The sequence below is a fragment of the Argiope bruennichi genome, chromosome 7 (assembly GCF_947563725.1).
Source record: "Argiope bruennichi chromosome 7, qqArgBrue1.1, whole genome shotgun sequence".
Lineage (NCBI taxonomy): Eukaryota > Metazoa > Arthropoda > Arachnida > Araneae > Araneidae > Argiope > Argiope bruennichi.
In genome coordinates, this window is record NC_079157.1 from 57,354,976 (window position 1) to 57,372,834 (window position 17,859).

The 17,859-nt window shown below is 29.6% G+C and overlaps 1 protein-coding gene across 1 annotated transcript in view; it reads left to right on the forward strand.

The window, feature by feature from the left end:
- LOC129975749 (receptor-type tyrosine-protein phosphatase kappa-like) overlaps nucleotides 1-17,859 on the forward strand; it is a 242,981-nt gene that overhangs the window by 175,265 nt on the left and 49,857 nt on the right. Inside the window, exons 2-5 of the mRNA XM_056088941.1 lie at nucleotides 23-110; nucleotides 2,145-2,221; nucleotides 7,954-7,990; nucleotides 14,903-15,000. Of these exons, the coding sequence (XP_055944916.1) occupies nucleotides 23-110; nucleotides 2,145-2,221; nucleotides 7,954-7,990; nucleotides 14,903-15,000 (300 nt within the window). The remainder of the gene's footprint in view (nucleotides 1-22; nucleotides 111-2,144; nucleotides 2,222-7,953; nucleotides 7,991-14,902; nucleotides 15,001-17,859) is intronic.

The following is a 17,859-nucleotide window of genomic DNA, read 5'->3' on the forward strand; positions in this document are numbered from 1 at the left end:
TTTTTTGTTTTTTGTTTTGCAGGTGTCATCTAAAGGAGAATCGCACAGCACACGGCATGCATCCAAAGCAGCGAACGAAATCAAAAACAGTTACAAAAAATTGGTACCCTGTGAGTCCTAATTCTTCGTTAAAAAATTCTGTTATAAAATTCCATGAATATTGTAAATATGTATTTATCTTTTTTGAATATGCCGTAAATATTTCTTTCAGTAAATAGAAGAAATTATTTGTTTTTTTTATCGTATATAACGTGCAGTTCTGGCACATTTAGAGCCATCAGGTAGTTTATATTATAAATTAATCAGACGATAAATTCTGGTTTTAGTGATAATGAAAAATGCGATAGCATTTTCATTTTCCCCCAAATATTCTAAATATCTTTTTATCAGTTTTCGAAATATTTATTTTTAAAAATGTTACAATTTATGATACAAATATGTATTTAAGATGCGAGATTTTGTATAAAAAATAATTTCGAAAAGTTAACAGAATTATTATAAAATCTGACGATTACTTATTGAATTTAACAGCAAAAGATAATTTTTAAGCACGTTTTAGCTCAAGACATCAGGATGGTTCAAGATTCTTTTTAAATGAATCTATTGCATTTTAGCTGTGATATGCTGAGTAGTGACTAGTGAAATGGTCGTTTCACATTAAGTTGCGAATTTTTAAAATGGCAATTATTATATTTTTGCATATTTTATCCGTTTCTCTGTATATAGTTTATTTATTCTATAACATTGAAGTGTTATTTGTAGAGAGTTTGTGCAATTATAATTCGGCTTTGTCATCTTAAATTGTAAATAAATTAATTAAATTGTAAACACATTCTAATTAAAATTTTTAATAAATCTACTAGTTTCGCCAAAGAATTTTTGCTCAAATTTCCGATTTTTTTAAAAGAAAATTACAATAAAATATTTAATACTAGCTGTAACATTAAATTCAATTTTTTTTTTAAAGAAAACAAGATAATAATTCTAAATATCCAATGCTGCGCTGTGGAAAGTTTCAAATCTAAGTAATTTTTCACAGTCGTTAAATTTTGCAAACAATTTCCCCTTCTTTGTGCTTTTACAACTATAAATCTTATAATACTTTTTAGATGACAGTCACCTGAACTTTGATAAGTTGGCAAGTATATGAATACTATTACAACTTCATAATATTGTTTTCATTACAACCTCTCACAGAAAAGAAGAGAAACTTACAGATATTTTGATGGATTATAAATGGATATCAAAGCAACGACTCCCGATTTTGGTACTCATTTAGAGACGAATTTGGCGGCTTAAGTGACAAAATTAAAGATCTAGAAAACACAAGAATTATGAAGCTATCTGTATTAGAAGCCAATATATGATATCCTTCTAGAAAATTCTATTCCTTATTATAGAGACTATACAAATGGATGCAAGCACATAAGCTTCAATTTTTACTCTGGAATAATGATTTGGTTCGAATTCGCTAGCTGTTCTCTGAAAGTTATTTTTGTGTTCTATCTGCTCGTGTTGGGATTTTTTACAACTGCTTTTTTTCTATCTCTCGGCTATTCTTTCTTATCTGCAAGTTGTGTATTCTTATCGGATAAGGCTTAACAGTTCATTGTCCGACATGGACTCTTTTCACAGTATACAAACAAGATGAATTTCCGTAACAGTGCTGTATATTGACATAAAATAAAAGAACTCTGAATCCTCAGTAACTTGATGGCATTATTGGGAAAAAATTTATAGATCTACTCAAACGGTACGGTTTTGAATTCTGATAAATCATGTGCAACAAGGTAGCATCAAGGAATGAATTCGAACCTGACTTTTGCGCAGGAATTTAATTTTCAAACAAAATATGTATGGTGAAGTTAAAATCTCCACTAATGAAACATTAATTATTATTAAAAATAATTTTTAATGAAAGATTGGCAACTGTTATATTATTAAGAATTGCAGTAAATATGTCTCTTAAAACAAAAAACAGAATCAAAGCTTTTTTAAAGAAAACTATGTTTTCTGCAATTATGAACCAACATCTTGATACAATTACATAGTAAGCTATTTTATTTCTTTACTCTAGACTTTAAACTTTGCTAAATATGTGTTTTTATATTATACATATTCATACGCATTAATTTGTTTTTTAGTTGACTACAATCGAGTTGTGCTAGAACCTCTTCCCGGCATTCCTGATTCTGATTACATAAATGCTTCTTATATAGACGTAAGTAATTTCTAATCTCAATCATCTGATTAAAAATATCAATATTTCGTTTTACTTTTCATTATAAGGATGAATGAACTGTTTTACTTTTAAAAGAAATATTTGATATTTCCATTAAGTACATGAAGATAATTAAATTGTGTTTGAATTTTATTAAGTCATGCTCCATTTTCTTATTATTTAACTAACCTCCTTAGTCATTTCAATTTAACATTTTTTTCTGATGGAAATAAAAAGACTTGAAAGTAGTTCGGAAAGATTGTATTTCCAGAATAAAAAAATTATTAACAGCTGAAGATGTTTTGCAATTATAAAGTCAGAAAGTCTTTTCAATTCTATTAAAGAAGCAGACGAATATTTTAATGATAAAAATATCTTCCAATGAAAAAGATTTAATAAGTCGTTTGCGCTTTTCATAATTAAAGAAAGAAGTTTAATATTCTCACATTAAAATCGTCTGCACTTTTATTAATTTAAAAGAGAAAGATATTTATTTAGGAAGAGAATGTTCAATTTATAATAAAATTTCTGATGTATTTTTGTTTAAATTTACTTGAGATTGAAAAAAGAATAAATCAACTACAAAAAACACATTTCGTATATTAAGTGATTGTGTTTATGTTTGAAACATTATAAAAATGTATTTCGGAACCTGAAATGTAAAGCTAAGTGCAATTTTGATTGTGATTATTCAGTTTCAATTCAGGTCTTTTATTCTAACGAGATAAAATCTCAAAACTTAAGCGATTCTGCATCTAGATTCATGATGTTTGTTCTAAAGATGCTTTTAAAGTGCAATAACTCCTTAGATATTTTAAAAGAATGATTTTAAATTCACTTTTAGAATTATTACAGTTTCTTTACTTTTTAATGTGTTGTTACGATCAAATCCTTAGTTGCTAAAATACGTAATAATTTTCAAAACAAAATGGTTATGCAGAGAATTCTATTAAATATTCAATCTGCATCTAACAGTGAATTTGAATTCTTTATGTATGAGGATATACGAAAATAATTCTAATATACATCTATTCAAATGGAATAGAATAAACTCTTTCAGGTATCAAACATAAAATGTGCAATTTGATAGCAGACATAGAGTTATATTCTTTAATATTTTTATTCCATTAGTATGAAATTTAGAGATTGCAGAAATGTCAAACTAATTATTATTATGCTAGTTATATTATAGAATCAAAAACATTCGAGAGAAATTAAAATAACTCATAATTGCTTCTTTCCATTGTTATTATAGCATTTTGAAGCTGATTGTCCCTCTTTTGTAATTAAGATAAATTATTATGTTTTTTCATTAATCTTTTTTTTATGAAACCGAATGTTTAATAATTAATAATTTTTAAAAATATGTAGAATATATTACAATGAATATTATTTAAAGCCTCTGTTTCAGTTTAATTCTTTAAAACACAAATTTCATTACTTTACATACCATATGTAATACTTCATAAGCATAATAAATTCTTTTTGGATAAAAACCATTATATTTTTTTTAAACAAATATATGAAGTTGCATAAACGAAAAAAAATTCTTTACACCGTTAAACATTCTTTAATAAACGAAATGAAAGATGATGCTTTTAAAAACCATTTGCGAAGACCGCAACTTATCTCCAGATATGTCCTTAATGTGACATTTAATGTGTCCTTTATCGAATATCCTCTACCATTAAGATAAAAATCATTAACAGTAATATGATATATATTTGAAAAATGATAGATATTTCATCTAATGATCTGTAAAATGGTTTAGTTATTCCAAACGATAATTCTTTAAAAAAATATTTGAAAAGTAAAATACATATTCCTGTCGTAATAAGATGAAATTTAATATTTTTTGTATTCTTTAAGCAACTAACTCACATTAAAATCTCATTACTAAACACATCTGGGTTTATAACAATCAATTACTTAAAGACTGTCAATTTTTTACATTATTTATTGCATAATTAGGTAAAAGCAAGTCTTCAGTAGGTTGGTTATGCAATCTAAATTTGGGGATTGACGGTTCTTGGTTCGAAATCCGATTTCATCGACGAACTGTAGTATAAGTAGACTCTCATTGGAAACAGGCATTCTTCCGCTAATATGGTGCATAAATTAGGTGAAGGAATGAAGACTCAAGTGTCATCCTCGTCATATGAACACAGGTTAGAATTACTGGGATCCTTCCCAAAGTGCATCGATGCTCCTCTTTTGCTTCCAAACGGGATGTAAATATAACTTAACTGCGTGGTATGAAAAAAAGCACCTAGAATGTATTTTGGACTCTTCTTTCTGACCAATTTGGTTGAAAATTCGATACATATTTCCAATTTCATTATATCTTAATTTTCTTATTAAGTAGTCCGGATCACCCTCATGCATGGATGTTCCGGATCGTAATGTTTGCTTTGTCTGCAATGCAGGCGCAACGTAATCATATACCGTACTGCAATGACTGTAGGGGTTTTCCAGGGGGATACAGGTCAAAGCTCTTTAAAAACGAAAGGGTCTAGAATGAAAGATGCAGTGAAATCACGCTAAACCGTCACTTTTAGAGAATGAAATGGCTTGTTCAGATACTCACGAGGGTTTGACGTCCCTCAGATACGACTTCTTTACATGTTGACATCAGTGAAAAATAAGCTTAATCCGTCCACCTGGCATTCAGCAACAATTTTGGGTCAAAAACCATTTGTGCTAGCTCTCAGGTTACAAAGTTTATCTTTCATCTGTATCTGCTGGTAATGAAGGTAATGCTGGAGGTGAAATGTTTGGATCTCGTATGGCTACAGTTCCAAGATTCTGTACAGAATGCGCTGAATCAATTATTTTTGAATCCCCGTATTTTCCCAGCATTAAGAATACTATTATTCCCTGTTGATGACACGGCTCCCAATTTTTCCATTTTTTACAAAGTGGATGCTTTTCACCCTCAAGAATGGTCTGCCACATCTTGAACTATCTTCCAAATTCACCTTTTCCACAAAATATCGTTCTAAATTAAATATCCTATTCAATGAAACTTTTTGTGCCTTCGGTCCTTTTTCCAAGCGAACCATTCGCAATGAAATAATTGTAGAGTCACCATTTTTGTATAAAATAACCACCAATGATCGATCTGGTAAAGATAGCATGTTGGCAAGAATAAATAACGAATTCTTTTAAATTCAGCTTTTTTTTTTTTTTTTTTGCTAGTCTAACTTACGCAAGATTTATGATGAATAAAAAACCCTTTTGGTTAACTTTGGAATCAGTTTTTTATACAGGAAGAATGTCTCTTTATATATTCTTTTGAAATAATTTTTTGAAGTAGAGCAAATTTAAGGAGTACCTTGAAAGATTGTTATACGCTTAAAATATTCTATGAAAATTAATTAAAAATCGAAAAATATATTTCAAAAATTTGTATCATTGAAACGATGATTATTTGAATTGAAATTTTTTGAGGCAAGATGTCAAAAATTCGCTTAATTTTTAATTAGTAAAAATTCTAACTAAAAACAATTTTTAAATCGTTCTGAGAGGTACATTTCCGGCCTATAAAGTATATAAAATACACTCTCAAGTATCCGGTTCTCAACTATCTGGCTTCCGTACTATCCGGCCTAGTTTCCGTTTATCGTAATTAAATGAAGAAGACAAGGCGTTACATTGGCAATATTGCCAAGGCACTGGAAACGGGCATCTGCTGCGATTCTCCTACATGCAAAATACCAATTGTGACAGGAAAAGAGCGGCGTTCTACTTGTTGTTCATTATTCCGTCAGAGTGTAAAGTACTTCAATTGCTGCTGCTGTTCTTGATTATATTTGTGTTATCATTTATCAGTGAAAAATAGAATCAGTTTCAGTCAATTTTCTTAAGAATTAGGCTTACGATTTACGCTAATATTTTGTATATGTTTTCTTCGTTTAAGTTAAGCCTTACAGAATTTATGTTAAAATGTGAGCATTTTATATTATTTAACTTACTTTTTCTTAAAAAAATTCTTGAAACGTGTAGTGCAGTATATAAAAATATATAAACTACCAGTACAGAGCCTTCTATTTTAACTCAATATGTTACTGATAACTGCTTCTATGATTCATCGGACTGCGGCAGCCTGTACATTCTACGTGACTTGAGAATAATAGAAGACTAAGTGCTCAGTAAAAAAGTGAGAAAATACGTATTGTAAACTGTGAGTTTGGCTATACAAACTCTGCCTTCTTGTATTGGTATGCAAAGAAAGGAGTTCATAGAACTACGGCCTATCCGGTCTGCCCTTCCGCCGCATTAGACCGGATACTCGGGAATGTACTTTATCTACGAAATTAGATACTCTAGGTCTAAAGATCTGGCTTGTAGAATGCTTGCACAATAAATATTTCATCAAAAAGTTTTCTCATATATTTGGTAGTAATAAAGAAAACGGTGTATTACTATTTAGGCAACAAATAGAAATAAAATAAACTATTAAATATTTTAGCATTCCTAAAATATTTCACATATAATGTACTTGACATGAAAAATAGTTTAAATTCTTGAAACTTTAATAAAGATAATATTTTTCCAGGAGTAATTAAAAAAGATGACAAAAATATAATAAACGCAAACGCAACAGGACATTCTGTTTTAATTTTTCACTAACTTCAAAAATCTCATTCTTTTAAAGCATTTACGTATTCTACAAGTTTTATTGAGACATCTTCAAAAATAAAGTAAGAGCACTTTTATTTGCGAGTTTAATTAAACTTTTGAAATTTCCTGTAACAGTACCCTTTAATAAATTCATGAATACAGTTTCAATTTTCGTTATTAACGTTAACGTTTCGTTATTGTAACGTATTCTATGAATATTTTCTGATTTGTAAATCGCTAAAAAGACTCGAAAAACAAATTGTGTTTCACGATAGCTAAATTCAATATAACATCTATTTTCCTTTTTGCATTGCATTAGTCTTAAAGAAAATTCCATCTACTAATGCATTCATTTATTAGATTTGTAAATTTTATCGTTATAGTCGCAATTCAAAAGGAGTTCTATTTCTCTTCGAACGGATAACAACAACAACAAAAAGTTTCCAACATAAATCTCTTCCATGGAAATCCTAGTTACTTAATGAAATATAATAAAAATAAAACACAAAACTTAAGCCGAGAAAAGTTTTGTACAACGCCTATGCATTGAATATGTATGAACCTTTCAAACTAAAGTTCTCCCAATTTATACTAAAAAGCAAAACCTTATCCTCTTTAAATTTCGCATAAAAATTTCCCAACAGCTGACACAAAATGGAGCGAAACCAAAATAAAAAAAAGACTATTAAAATATTTATTCTCCGTCCCGGGCTTAAACTTGAAATCTACGGCCGCAACTAGAGCTTACGAACTGAAATTCCAGACCAACTTTATTTGAATAAAAGCGATCTCTTAAATAATCCGAAACTACGAAGTTCGGTAAGAAGTGGAAGAAATAAAAATCCAGTTATTTTAATCAGAAAGAAAAACCCGGAAAGTCTCCTCTGAGGTTTATTCTTTTCTATTGGATGTCTCTTGTTATCCGAAAAATAACTAGAATTGTCGTCTGAGACTTGATATCGATTACGCTTTGCACCATCGATTTGCTTGTGTTTGGTAACATCTCACGAAACGAATCGATTATGTGGCACTCTTCCGAAGACGCTTAAAGTTTTTTATTGCCAAATAAGTTCTGCTTAATTCTTGTATTTTTCTTTTCTTTATTTCAGAGTATTTTGAAGCCCAACGCTTACATAGCTGCCCAGGGTAAGTGTTTTAACTTGAATGGATTTTATGATATCAAATGTTTATTTTTATCTAGTCTTTTAAGTAGTTTGTGATAATGAACTCGGAAATAATGAGCTGCAAAATAAAAGTTCAAGTTGTTAAATTCCAATCGATATAAGAATTTTCACAAAACAAAAGTTTTATATGTTCCTCATATTTAACAAAGAACACCTACACGATAATTTACTCTGGTTAATAAATATTTTATAAGAGTCGGAACATTAAAACTAATATCTGAATTATTAAAATTTTATCAATCTTAAAATTTTTATTTAATACCCAGCCGCCTTTGGCGACTAATATTAAGTTACGAATCATTAATTACTACGGAGAAGTATTACAGGTCCGGAATAATGGTTGTTAAAAAATTTAATTAAATATGTTGTGTAAACTGCTCTTAATAACTTCCTCATCAAAATATTTTTTAATTTTCAATTTAATTAGAATATGCATAATGTTTGTTTATAAGTATTTAAAGTAAAATTTAATAATGAAGTTATATAAATTTAATAATAAAGTTAAATAAGTATTAAAGTAAAGTATTTATACATAGTCTTGTATTGTATTATATTTCAATACAATAATATTGAAATACAATACTCATTTTTAGACTCAATAAAATATAAACATTTCTAAAAAAATAAACATTTATTTTTGATTTCAATAAAATACATTAACATCTAATTTCGATTGCCAAATTGAGAAATATGTTCTCATTTACAAGAAATAAACATCACTTGTATATGCATTTAATTATATCACTGAAAAGAGCAACAATGTTGAAAAATTTCAAACATTTTCAGCACTCCTCGATTTTGAAATTAAATCTTAAATGTTAGTAAATAAAATTTCAAAAACTTTATTAAAAGATTGCTTAATACTTAATCCTACCTAATATGGAAAAGTAAATCTTCATATTTTGATCACCAAAAATGGAAAGAAAAATCAAGATAAAATATTAGTCACAATAATGAAAATAAATTAAGGTTCACTTTTAGCAATAAAATATATGGATTTTTGAATTATTAAAAATAAAAAATAGTCAGATTGAAAAAAAGAATTTTTTTGAACATTAAAATGTTGTAAAAATTATTTTTGAGCTGTAATATTTGCGGAAATTATCGTTGAAAAAGGCCAAAATTTCGAATAGCTTTTAATTAAAATATCAAAAAGAGTTCCAAATTGCAAAATTTCGCTCTCAAAATTATGTATGCGTCAAGTTTGATACCTCTAGGTCAAATGGTCATGTTCGTAAAGCACTACCATACATACACACTCATCATTATTATTAATAGAGATAGAGAGACATATTTTAAGTTCTTTTTGTTTTAAAGCAGAGACAGAATGAGTGCAAAACAACTTAACAGCATAATTATTACGGAATCGGAAGGATGAATAATATAGATTCAAATTCCAGCGTTTTTTATGAATTAATACTACGTATGTAAATCCAAACATTGAGAGAGTGCAAGAGCAATTCTATATCAACTTTACTTCAATTGTTAATTTCTCGTATACATAGAGAAACTATGTAATCGTCAAAAAATGTGTACTCAAAATTTTGACGATTCTCTATGTTTCAGATCATTCCGAGTTCAAACAACACATTTTTTTATAATTATGTAATATTTATTTAATTTTTTATAGTTATTATTATAATTATTGTCTGTATATTTGTTCTTCTATCTGTCTGTGACAGCGATAACTTAAGAATGTTTTGAAGTAAACGGATGAAATTTAATATATGGATATTCGTGTATTTACACTAAATTTGTAGGATATCTATGAAATTTTGAAAGAAATCTATTAGAAGAAAGCCTGTTCATACAGTTTTTTTTTTCTTTTTCATATAACACGATAATTACAAAACGGTAACCTAGATTTTGGTGCACAAATTTAGTATAGAACTGCATCTGTTAAAGAACTTACCTTTTGTTAATCTATATTTTCACAAGCCCGTAAAAGTGATAAACCAAAAATGCAATGGTATATGATTTTGTGACTACATTTGTAGTTCTGTGTCATACTTCGGTTTTAATCAGAGAGACGAATGAAGTTTTCAGTAGTTAAAACATATAAATAGCATTATAATTTTTTTTTTAATGTGGATTATAGAATGCCAAAAACGATTGTTATCTCGTTCTCTGAACTGAAAGAATGGTGTCTTGTATATCAACTATTATCAAAAATGGCGTATTAATTATTATTAATTACCTTTCAATTTTCATAATTTTACGAGGGGTGATCCAAAAAAAAAGTTTACAAGGCAAATGAAAAATGCTTTATTAACAATAGACACAGGATGCAAATGGTAATTAAGAGACATATGTGGCGGTCACTTCTCTACATGATCACCAAACCTGTTGAGGCATTTATCACACCGCTGGACCAATTTGTTTAACCCGTCTTGGTAAAAACTGGTCCACGACTATTGAGCCAGTTCTCGGCATCTTTTTAAACATCACCGTCTGATATGAACCTTGTTTCGGATAAAGTTTTCTTCAATGCCGGGAAAAGGAAGCATTCACTGGGAGCCAAATCGGGGCTGTATGGAGCATAGGTCCAGACCTCCTACCTACACGTTTCCAGCAATCTCTCTGCCCGCTTCAAAAGAACGACACCATTTCGCCACCTGTTGTTTACTTATTGCTTCGCCCCCAGTAAACTTCAACGATTAATCTGTGAATATCCGATGGGGACACATTCTTGGCCTATAGAAATCGTATCACGGCTCACACTTCTGTGCGAGACCACTTCTCTAGACATCTTGCCATTACTGTCGCTGTTTCGGGTCTCAATACTAACACTATCTGCTCGAACGACCGGTCTACGACAACTAGTGTCATCTATCTCCACTCTGGGTAACAATATTCCCATCCACAATTTCTACTTTCCAAATACTGCTGCTTGTAAACTTTTTTTTCTGGATCACCCCTCGTATGTTATTATTAAAAGACCACGGTTAATAACTACGCTAGATAATTATTATGAAGAAAAACGTACATTCTTTCAAAATTCTGTCTCCCGTTTTTAATAAATTACTGTAAGCAATATTAATATTTATTTTCGAAATGTGAATTTTTATGTTACTAAGGAATTTAATAAGGCTTTGCTGCGCAATTAGTTTCCTGGTGTGCATGAGAGTTGTGTAAATAGCATTATGGATATCGTATTAATGACCCACCATCATTGGCGACAAACTTGACTACCATTTAACATATTTGGCGACAAATGCGAAAGAAAACAGCGAAAATGATGGAATTGTGGTGATATGTCAATTAGAACCCAAAATACTATAATCTTCTAGAATGTTCAATGCATTGTCATAGGAACTATAAAAAGTGGAGCGCATAGAATGAGAGTGAGTAGTAGTTGTCTAGTGGAGAAAATAAATAATTGATGAGCTGTCTTTGGAGTTTTGATCTTCAGCGAGTTTTCCTTGAGCGCTTTGTGCTATTACCATTGTTAAATAAAGATTTACTGCTTGAGTGTTATTGAGTTCTGTAAGCACTCTTTTCTGAAAACTTCGTCAATGATTTGTTACCCGTGTTCGATATCTTTTACTGAAATGGTTAGAATTTACATCAATCCACCAGATGGATTTTTCCATAACAATATCCTTTTATTTAACTTCAGCTGTTTCATGCTCATAATAATAAAAGTTTATGGTTGATTTTTATTACATCATTTTCTGTAGAGTTTTGAAATTTTGCATACATTTGTGTTTTCGATAAAAATGGTTTTGATGTTTTTAAGAGCTTAATTATCTATAAAATGATTAATTAAATCCTAATTTTGTACATTTCTACCTCCTAAGGAAAAATTCATTTCGTTGTAATACCAATTCCTTATAAACAACTCGTTTTGAAATTTTACAATATTTATTATAATAAAAATAAACTAAATATTTAAAAAATATATAAAATAATTCATCTAAAAATGCTCTACGTTTTAGTATTTTATTTAAACTTTGTCTGCAAAAACTATTTTTAATACTTTTGCGAAAAAAATCTAAAGACAAATCCGTTATTTTTGCTGCAAGAAAAAATTTCTAAAATTTGCTTTATTTTAATTATTTTGTTAAGAAATTTATTATTAAACTGTTACAAACCACCGAAAACCGAATGCAAAATTTAAAATTTAATTCCAAGTTTGTCTGAAGATTCATGCTTTCCAAATCCAATTATTCCTTAAAGCAGAAATTTAGACACTTTAAGACTATTTAAAACATTTCAATTCTGTTCTGACATTTATTGCTACAATGCATTTAAATGCGTATAAATCTATACATTCACATTCATTACACCAGGCCGTACATCAACTCCAACAGTAATTCATGAGGCTTAGTTTGTTAGAGAACTTAATTACCATTGCGGTTACAGATAATCATCTCTTCACTGTCATCCATCTTCAATGACTCACTCACTGCAGGAATGGAACTGGCTAATTGTATTTTGAAATATAATGATAACGCCCACAAACTCTAAACTAGTAGAAACTGTTTTAGGTTAGTTGTGTATAATCGAAAAGTGATTATTGTTGATTCAACTCATAGTATAAAATGAAAAAAAAAAAAATGGCTCGTTTTGAACTTCTTTATTTTGTGATTTTAGTTTTAGCTTTTAATTTAAGAGAATGTCATTTCCTAAGAAATAGCACAAGTTAATGCTGAATTCTGCAGGGAAAATGTTACTAAAATACTTCCATTGCGAAATGCGACAAAAAAATTAAATCGGCAAAACTGATCTAGTTTGTAGTCATATTAACAGAGCGTTTTATTCTATCCTTGCGATGCAATGTCATCAGATTCAGTAAAAGCACTGGTAAAGCTGCACTGTAAATCTTGTATTAAAATGAAACCAACAGGAATGGTCCCTCCAAAACTTTCACGCATAAATTTGCCTTGCCAGAGAACGCTTTACATGGCACTAATGTACAATAATTATAAATATTAATTTTTGGCCGAATTTAGCATTTTTACTGAATTTGTCTTGGGATTCTTAGCGAGTCTTTCGGTTATTCACCTGACATGCAGTGAATAGAGTCGAAAATCGAATTTGTATTTTTTTGTATTTAGATTGAAACAAAAATTTGACCCAAAATTGCAATTGCAGTAGCAAATTCTCACACCAAATTTGATATATTTAAATCATTGCGTTTTTGAATTATCGCGGTTACTTATTTCTGAAACTTCAGACTGACAGACAGTCACCCTGTAATTGTATTTGGCACAAAATTTGACAGGTGTTTATACTATAGATGTTAAATCTGTGTACCAAATCTTATATGTTTAGTTCTCTTCAATTTGTAGTTATCATGTTAACTTACAGTCGAACAGACGGACTTCCTATGGACAGAAATCTGCAAATTTAATGTGAAGACCGTATACCAAATTTCAGTCGTCTAGCTGAATTCGTTTTTGAGTTATCTTTGTCATAGACAGACAGACGGGAGATCGGAGATTTTCCAGAAATGTCTTTTTCGAACTCAGGGAGATCTAAAACATGTGGTGAAAGCTTATAAGCCAGTTAACAACTCCGCTACACGAGCAGTTGCTTTTGTATTGTGGTCATGTTACTCGGCTGCGAACTACAAGATCGCAGGTTATATCCCCGCTCATCGCAAACCCGCTACATTGCTGACCTCGGACGATGAACCTATATCCTTCGTACAGCTGTTGCGGCGCCATTTACCCATAGCAAACCAAAATTGTCAGACTCACTTGACGCAGCAACACAAAAATACCGCAGCAACACAAAAATGCCGCAGCAACCCAAAGTCGTCAGACTCACTTGACGCGGCAACAACTCACCCACACACGCTAGCCATAACGTTTGGCGCTACTCAAATGGGTACAGGCACATTAGAATGATCAGCTAAAGCATCACCACTCAACAGCCATATCGTTCGACTCACTGGAGGGAGAGTCTGTGGTGAACGCTTATAAGCCAGTTAACAGCTACGCTACACGAGCAATTGCTTTTGCATTGTGGTCATGTTACTCGGCTGCGAACCACATGGTCCCAGGTTCTATTCCCGCTCATACCAATCCCCCACAAACGTGCAGATTCGTCAAATTCTCAAGTTCGAATTTTTTGACGATTATTATACTTTCTCTATACTACGTATACGAGAAGTAAAAAGAAAACAGTCGGACGTACTAGAGCTTTTTATAATTTTTCTTTTCTTTTTTTATCTTCATGCTCTTGGCAATGGTTTTTTGTGAATGAATTAATTTTGTACAATAAAAATTCATTCAGCGAAAAATACTTTGACTTGGCTCCTTTTAATATGATTTGATCTGAATAATCTCCGAATTTCAGGAAATTAATTAAATTTCTAGAAAATAGTATACTATCATTAGATTTTTTTATAAAAAGTAATTTTATAAATAAACTATTGTGTAAACAGCAAGTTAAGAAAGCATTTTAATAATTACTGTATTATCGAAAACCTTATTATTATAAACAAATGCCATAATAGTGTTGAATTGTATTATGCTGAATACTTCAGAATAGATTTCATTAGAAAGGATTAATCTGCGAAGTTTACCTTTTCTCTTTGAATAAATAATGCTAAATTTTGTTTGCTTTAAGTTGTATTATTTTAGCAAATAGGTTGTGGCAATAGTTTAAAAATAAAATTGTATTGTTCTTTCTGCTTACATTGTAGCAAATGTAGAAAGCTCAAGTTAATATATCAGATTTTTTTTTTTTTTTTTTTTTTTTGCATATTCAAATATTTAAGGTACACGTGGTGCTGACAGAGAAAATATTTAACAGATGGTGCTGCTAATCTTTATATGTTGAAATAATCTTATATGCTTTTAAAATTTGCAATATTTAATTCATATATTATTTATGATTGACACTCAATTTTTCTCACTTTTAGGACCCAATGAATTTACGATATCGGATTTTTGGAGAATGGTTTGGGAGCAAGAATCCTATGTCATTGTTATGCTGACGAAAGTTTTTGATTTTATCAGGGTAAGAATTATCTTGTGTCTCATATTTTAATATTATTTGTTGTAAAAAGCTTTCTAATCATTGAAAAAGATGGTTTTAGTTGCTAAGAAAAGAGTAAAAAGATATAGTTAAAAGATAGGGTTTTTTTTCTAACTCAAAGAAATAATTTGAAATTCTAAAGGAATGCATTCATAATATTAGATACGAAATTCTTTTTATTCTTTCTGGACTGTTATGATATTTGGCGTTACCAAAGTAATACATTTTCCATGCATTTCCGCTTTAATTTCTCCGGAGAGAATTTCGTGTCGCCTATATAGCAGCACGATCTGACTACAAGTGAATAATTAATTAATAATCTTAATCAATCGATCGGTTAATTGAATAAAGGAAAAAATAAAGTATTTTTTATTTATTTATTTTTATTTTTATTACTTTTTATTTATTTAGTTATTTTTTCAATAAGAGAATGAAAATACAAGAAAAAGAATTGTTGACCGATCATTTTTTAAGAAAGCAATTTTGTTAAACGACGATCTGGAGTTTTAATGGAAATTATACAAAAAGTCTAAGAAACTGTATAAACTTGAGACCATCGAATGATTATCCAACAACTTTTACTATAAAACATGAGAAACATTCAAAAAATAAGTTCTGAATTTGTTGACGCAGCAAAATTGAGATTGAATTTCAGCTCATAATAATATCAAAATCGAAATGTTTTTGAAATTGAACTTCTTTACATTTCTTTTTATCTCTGTATAATCATATTTTTGGTTGCATTTATATGTGGAACTGAAAATTATAGAAATAACGTTATGGAAAAGACATAGACTATAGTCAAATGTTCGACCGCTAGATATAGATTGATAAAGAAGATTTTAAAATGACCTTTTTGATTCTCAAAAATAAATAAATAAATAACTCTATGCATCTCTGCCGTTCTCTGTGTGTTTACGGCTGCGGTAACTCAAAGATACAATGAAGAGGTAAACTGTAATTTACCATCCTTGCAACAAAATTGCAGTAATTTTCGATGAATTCCACAAACTTGAAGATATGTTTTCCCAAATCCATGCTTTCTTTTCTTCATTCTCTTAAAATATTATACATAAAGACCATATTTGCGAGTATATTTTTGTAAAATGTATGTTGCCATTCACGCTGAATAAAAATGTTACCTTCAGTTTTATTTCTAAAGTTATTTGCGTGCAAGTTGCTTCTCTTGTCCGCAAATAATATAGAGCTGCGAATAGTATCTTTGTAACAAATAAACCCGAAGTCAGATGTACACTCGAGTTCTGATGGGATTTAACTCAAGTACACGTATTAAAATTTTCCTAATTGTTATATTGGAAATATGTTCGGCGGCAAAATGAAATGCGAAAACTGCACAATGACGTTGTTTTAATGTGACATACAATGACTATGGCCTTTTGCAGTCAAGGAATAACAGCTTTGATTGCTATATATCCTATGTCTTTTACATTGAACTCAATAGTATTGATAATTTGTAAACTATCTAGAAGGAAAATTTTGTAAATACTTTGTATATATACATTTACGAACGATTTATGAAAAAAGTATTTTTAATAGATAAAGCTAAAGAATATAGCATGATTGCTAAACTGGAATTTTTATAGATGACAAATTGCCAAATATGGTAGTTTAACTGTATTCTTTTGTTAATATTTAACGAATTTCGAACCATTTGGCATGATTTGGCAAAGATTGGCGAAAATTCATGCCCGAGTTCTTTAGTTTTCATTTCCACTTTAATATTAAATTGAAATTTTATGGGTGCAGACAAAAAATTAGAGAAATTTGTAGTACAACAGAAGAGCGAAAGGCTTACAAAATACTATAAATAAATTATATGACTATCAAAATTTAAAGCTTAAAAAATATTTTGCTGAAATACCTATTATGAGACAAATTTACATAAAATATTAATTGAACATTTTAGCGAGTATTAATACTGGCGAACCGACTAGTCGCCAAAGGTGGAAAGCATCTACTAAAGTTATTCTTTTTAAAAGCCCCTGTGAATATGACACCTAACTCGAAGCACGACAAAAGTTTGAAGGAAATCTTAAAGAATAGCAAATTTTGTTAAATTTAACAGTAAGTCATATAAATAAAATTCATATAAGTCATTCTGAATAAAAGTGCTTTCACTTGACTCGTAATTTTGTTTTTATAGTATGCATTTGAATTGTATTTTAATGTACTTTTAAAATGGTATATCTTGATAAAGGAAAAAAAGATTTAAAGGAGTTAATTGTAGAATTAGCCCTTATTATTGTTGATAATTTCATTATAGTATAGAAGTAGAGTATTACAAAATGAAATTTTAAGGTGTACGGATTATGATAATATGTTTACGAAAGAATTATTTACGATCATGATAATTAATAGAAAGGAAGAAGGAAAAATTCCGAAATTCATGCTATACCTGCGTTATGGAATAAATATCAAATATTTTGTTCCGTGTGTTCCATAAACATTCGCATTGAAATGAGAATCATGATATCAATATTGAATTTAGTTTTCGTGACTTTTATTAAGGATTGAAATGACCAGTTGGTTAAGCTAAATCTATATAAGCATTATTATTTACAATAAAAGAATTATATTCAAGTATTGACAAGGAAATAAAAGATGAAACAATTATTAACCTTTAGAAATAGAAGTTACCATTGGCAAACTCTGCAATCCATTATTGTCCAGCTCATACTTTGCAATGCATCTGCGCAAAAAACATGTCATTCCAGCTGTCATGTATTGAATGAATTTAGATTCTACGAATTACTTTCTTGACAAACAGGTAGATACATAGTCCATTTTATCTTTTTCAATTTCCTCTATCTGTAGAAAAAC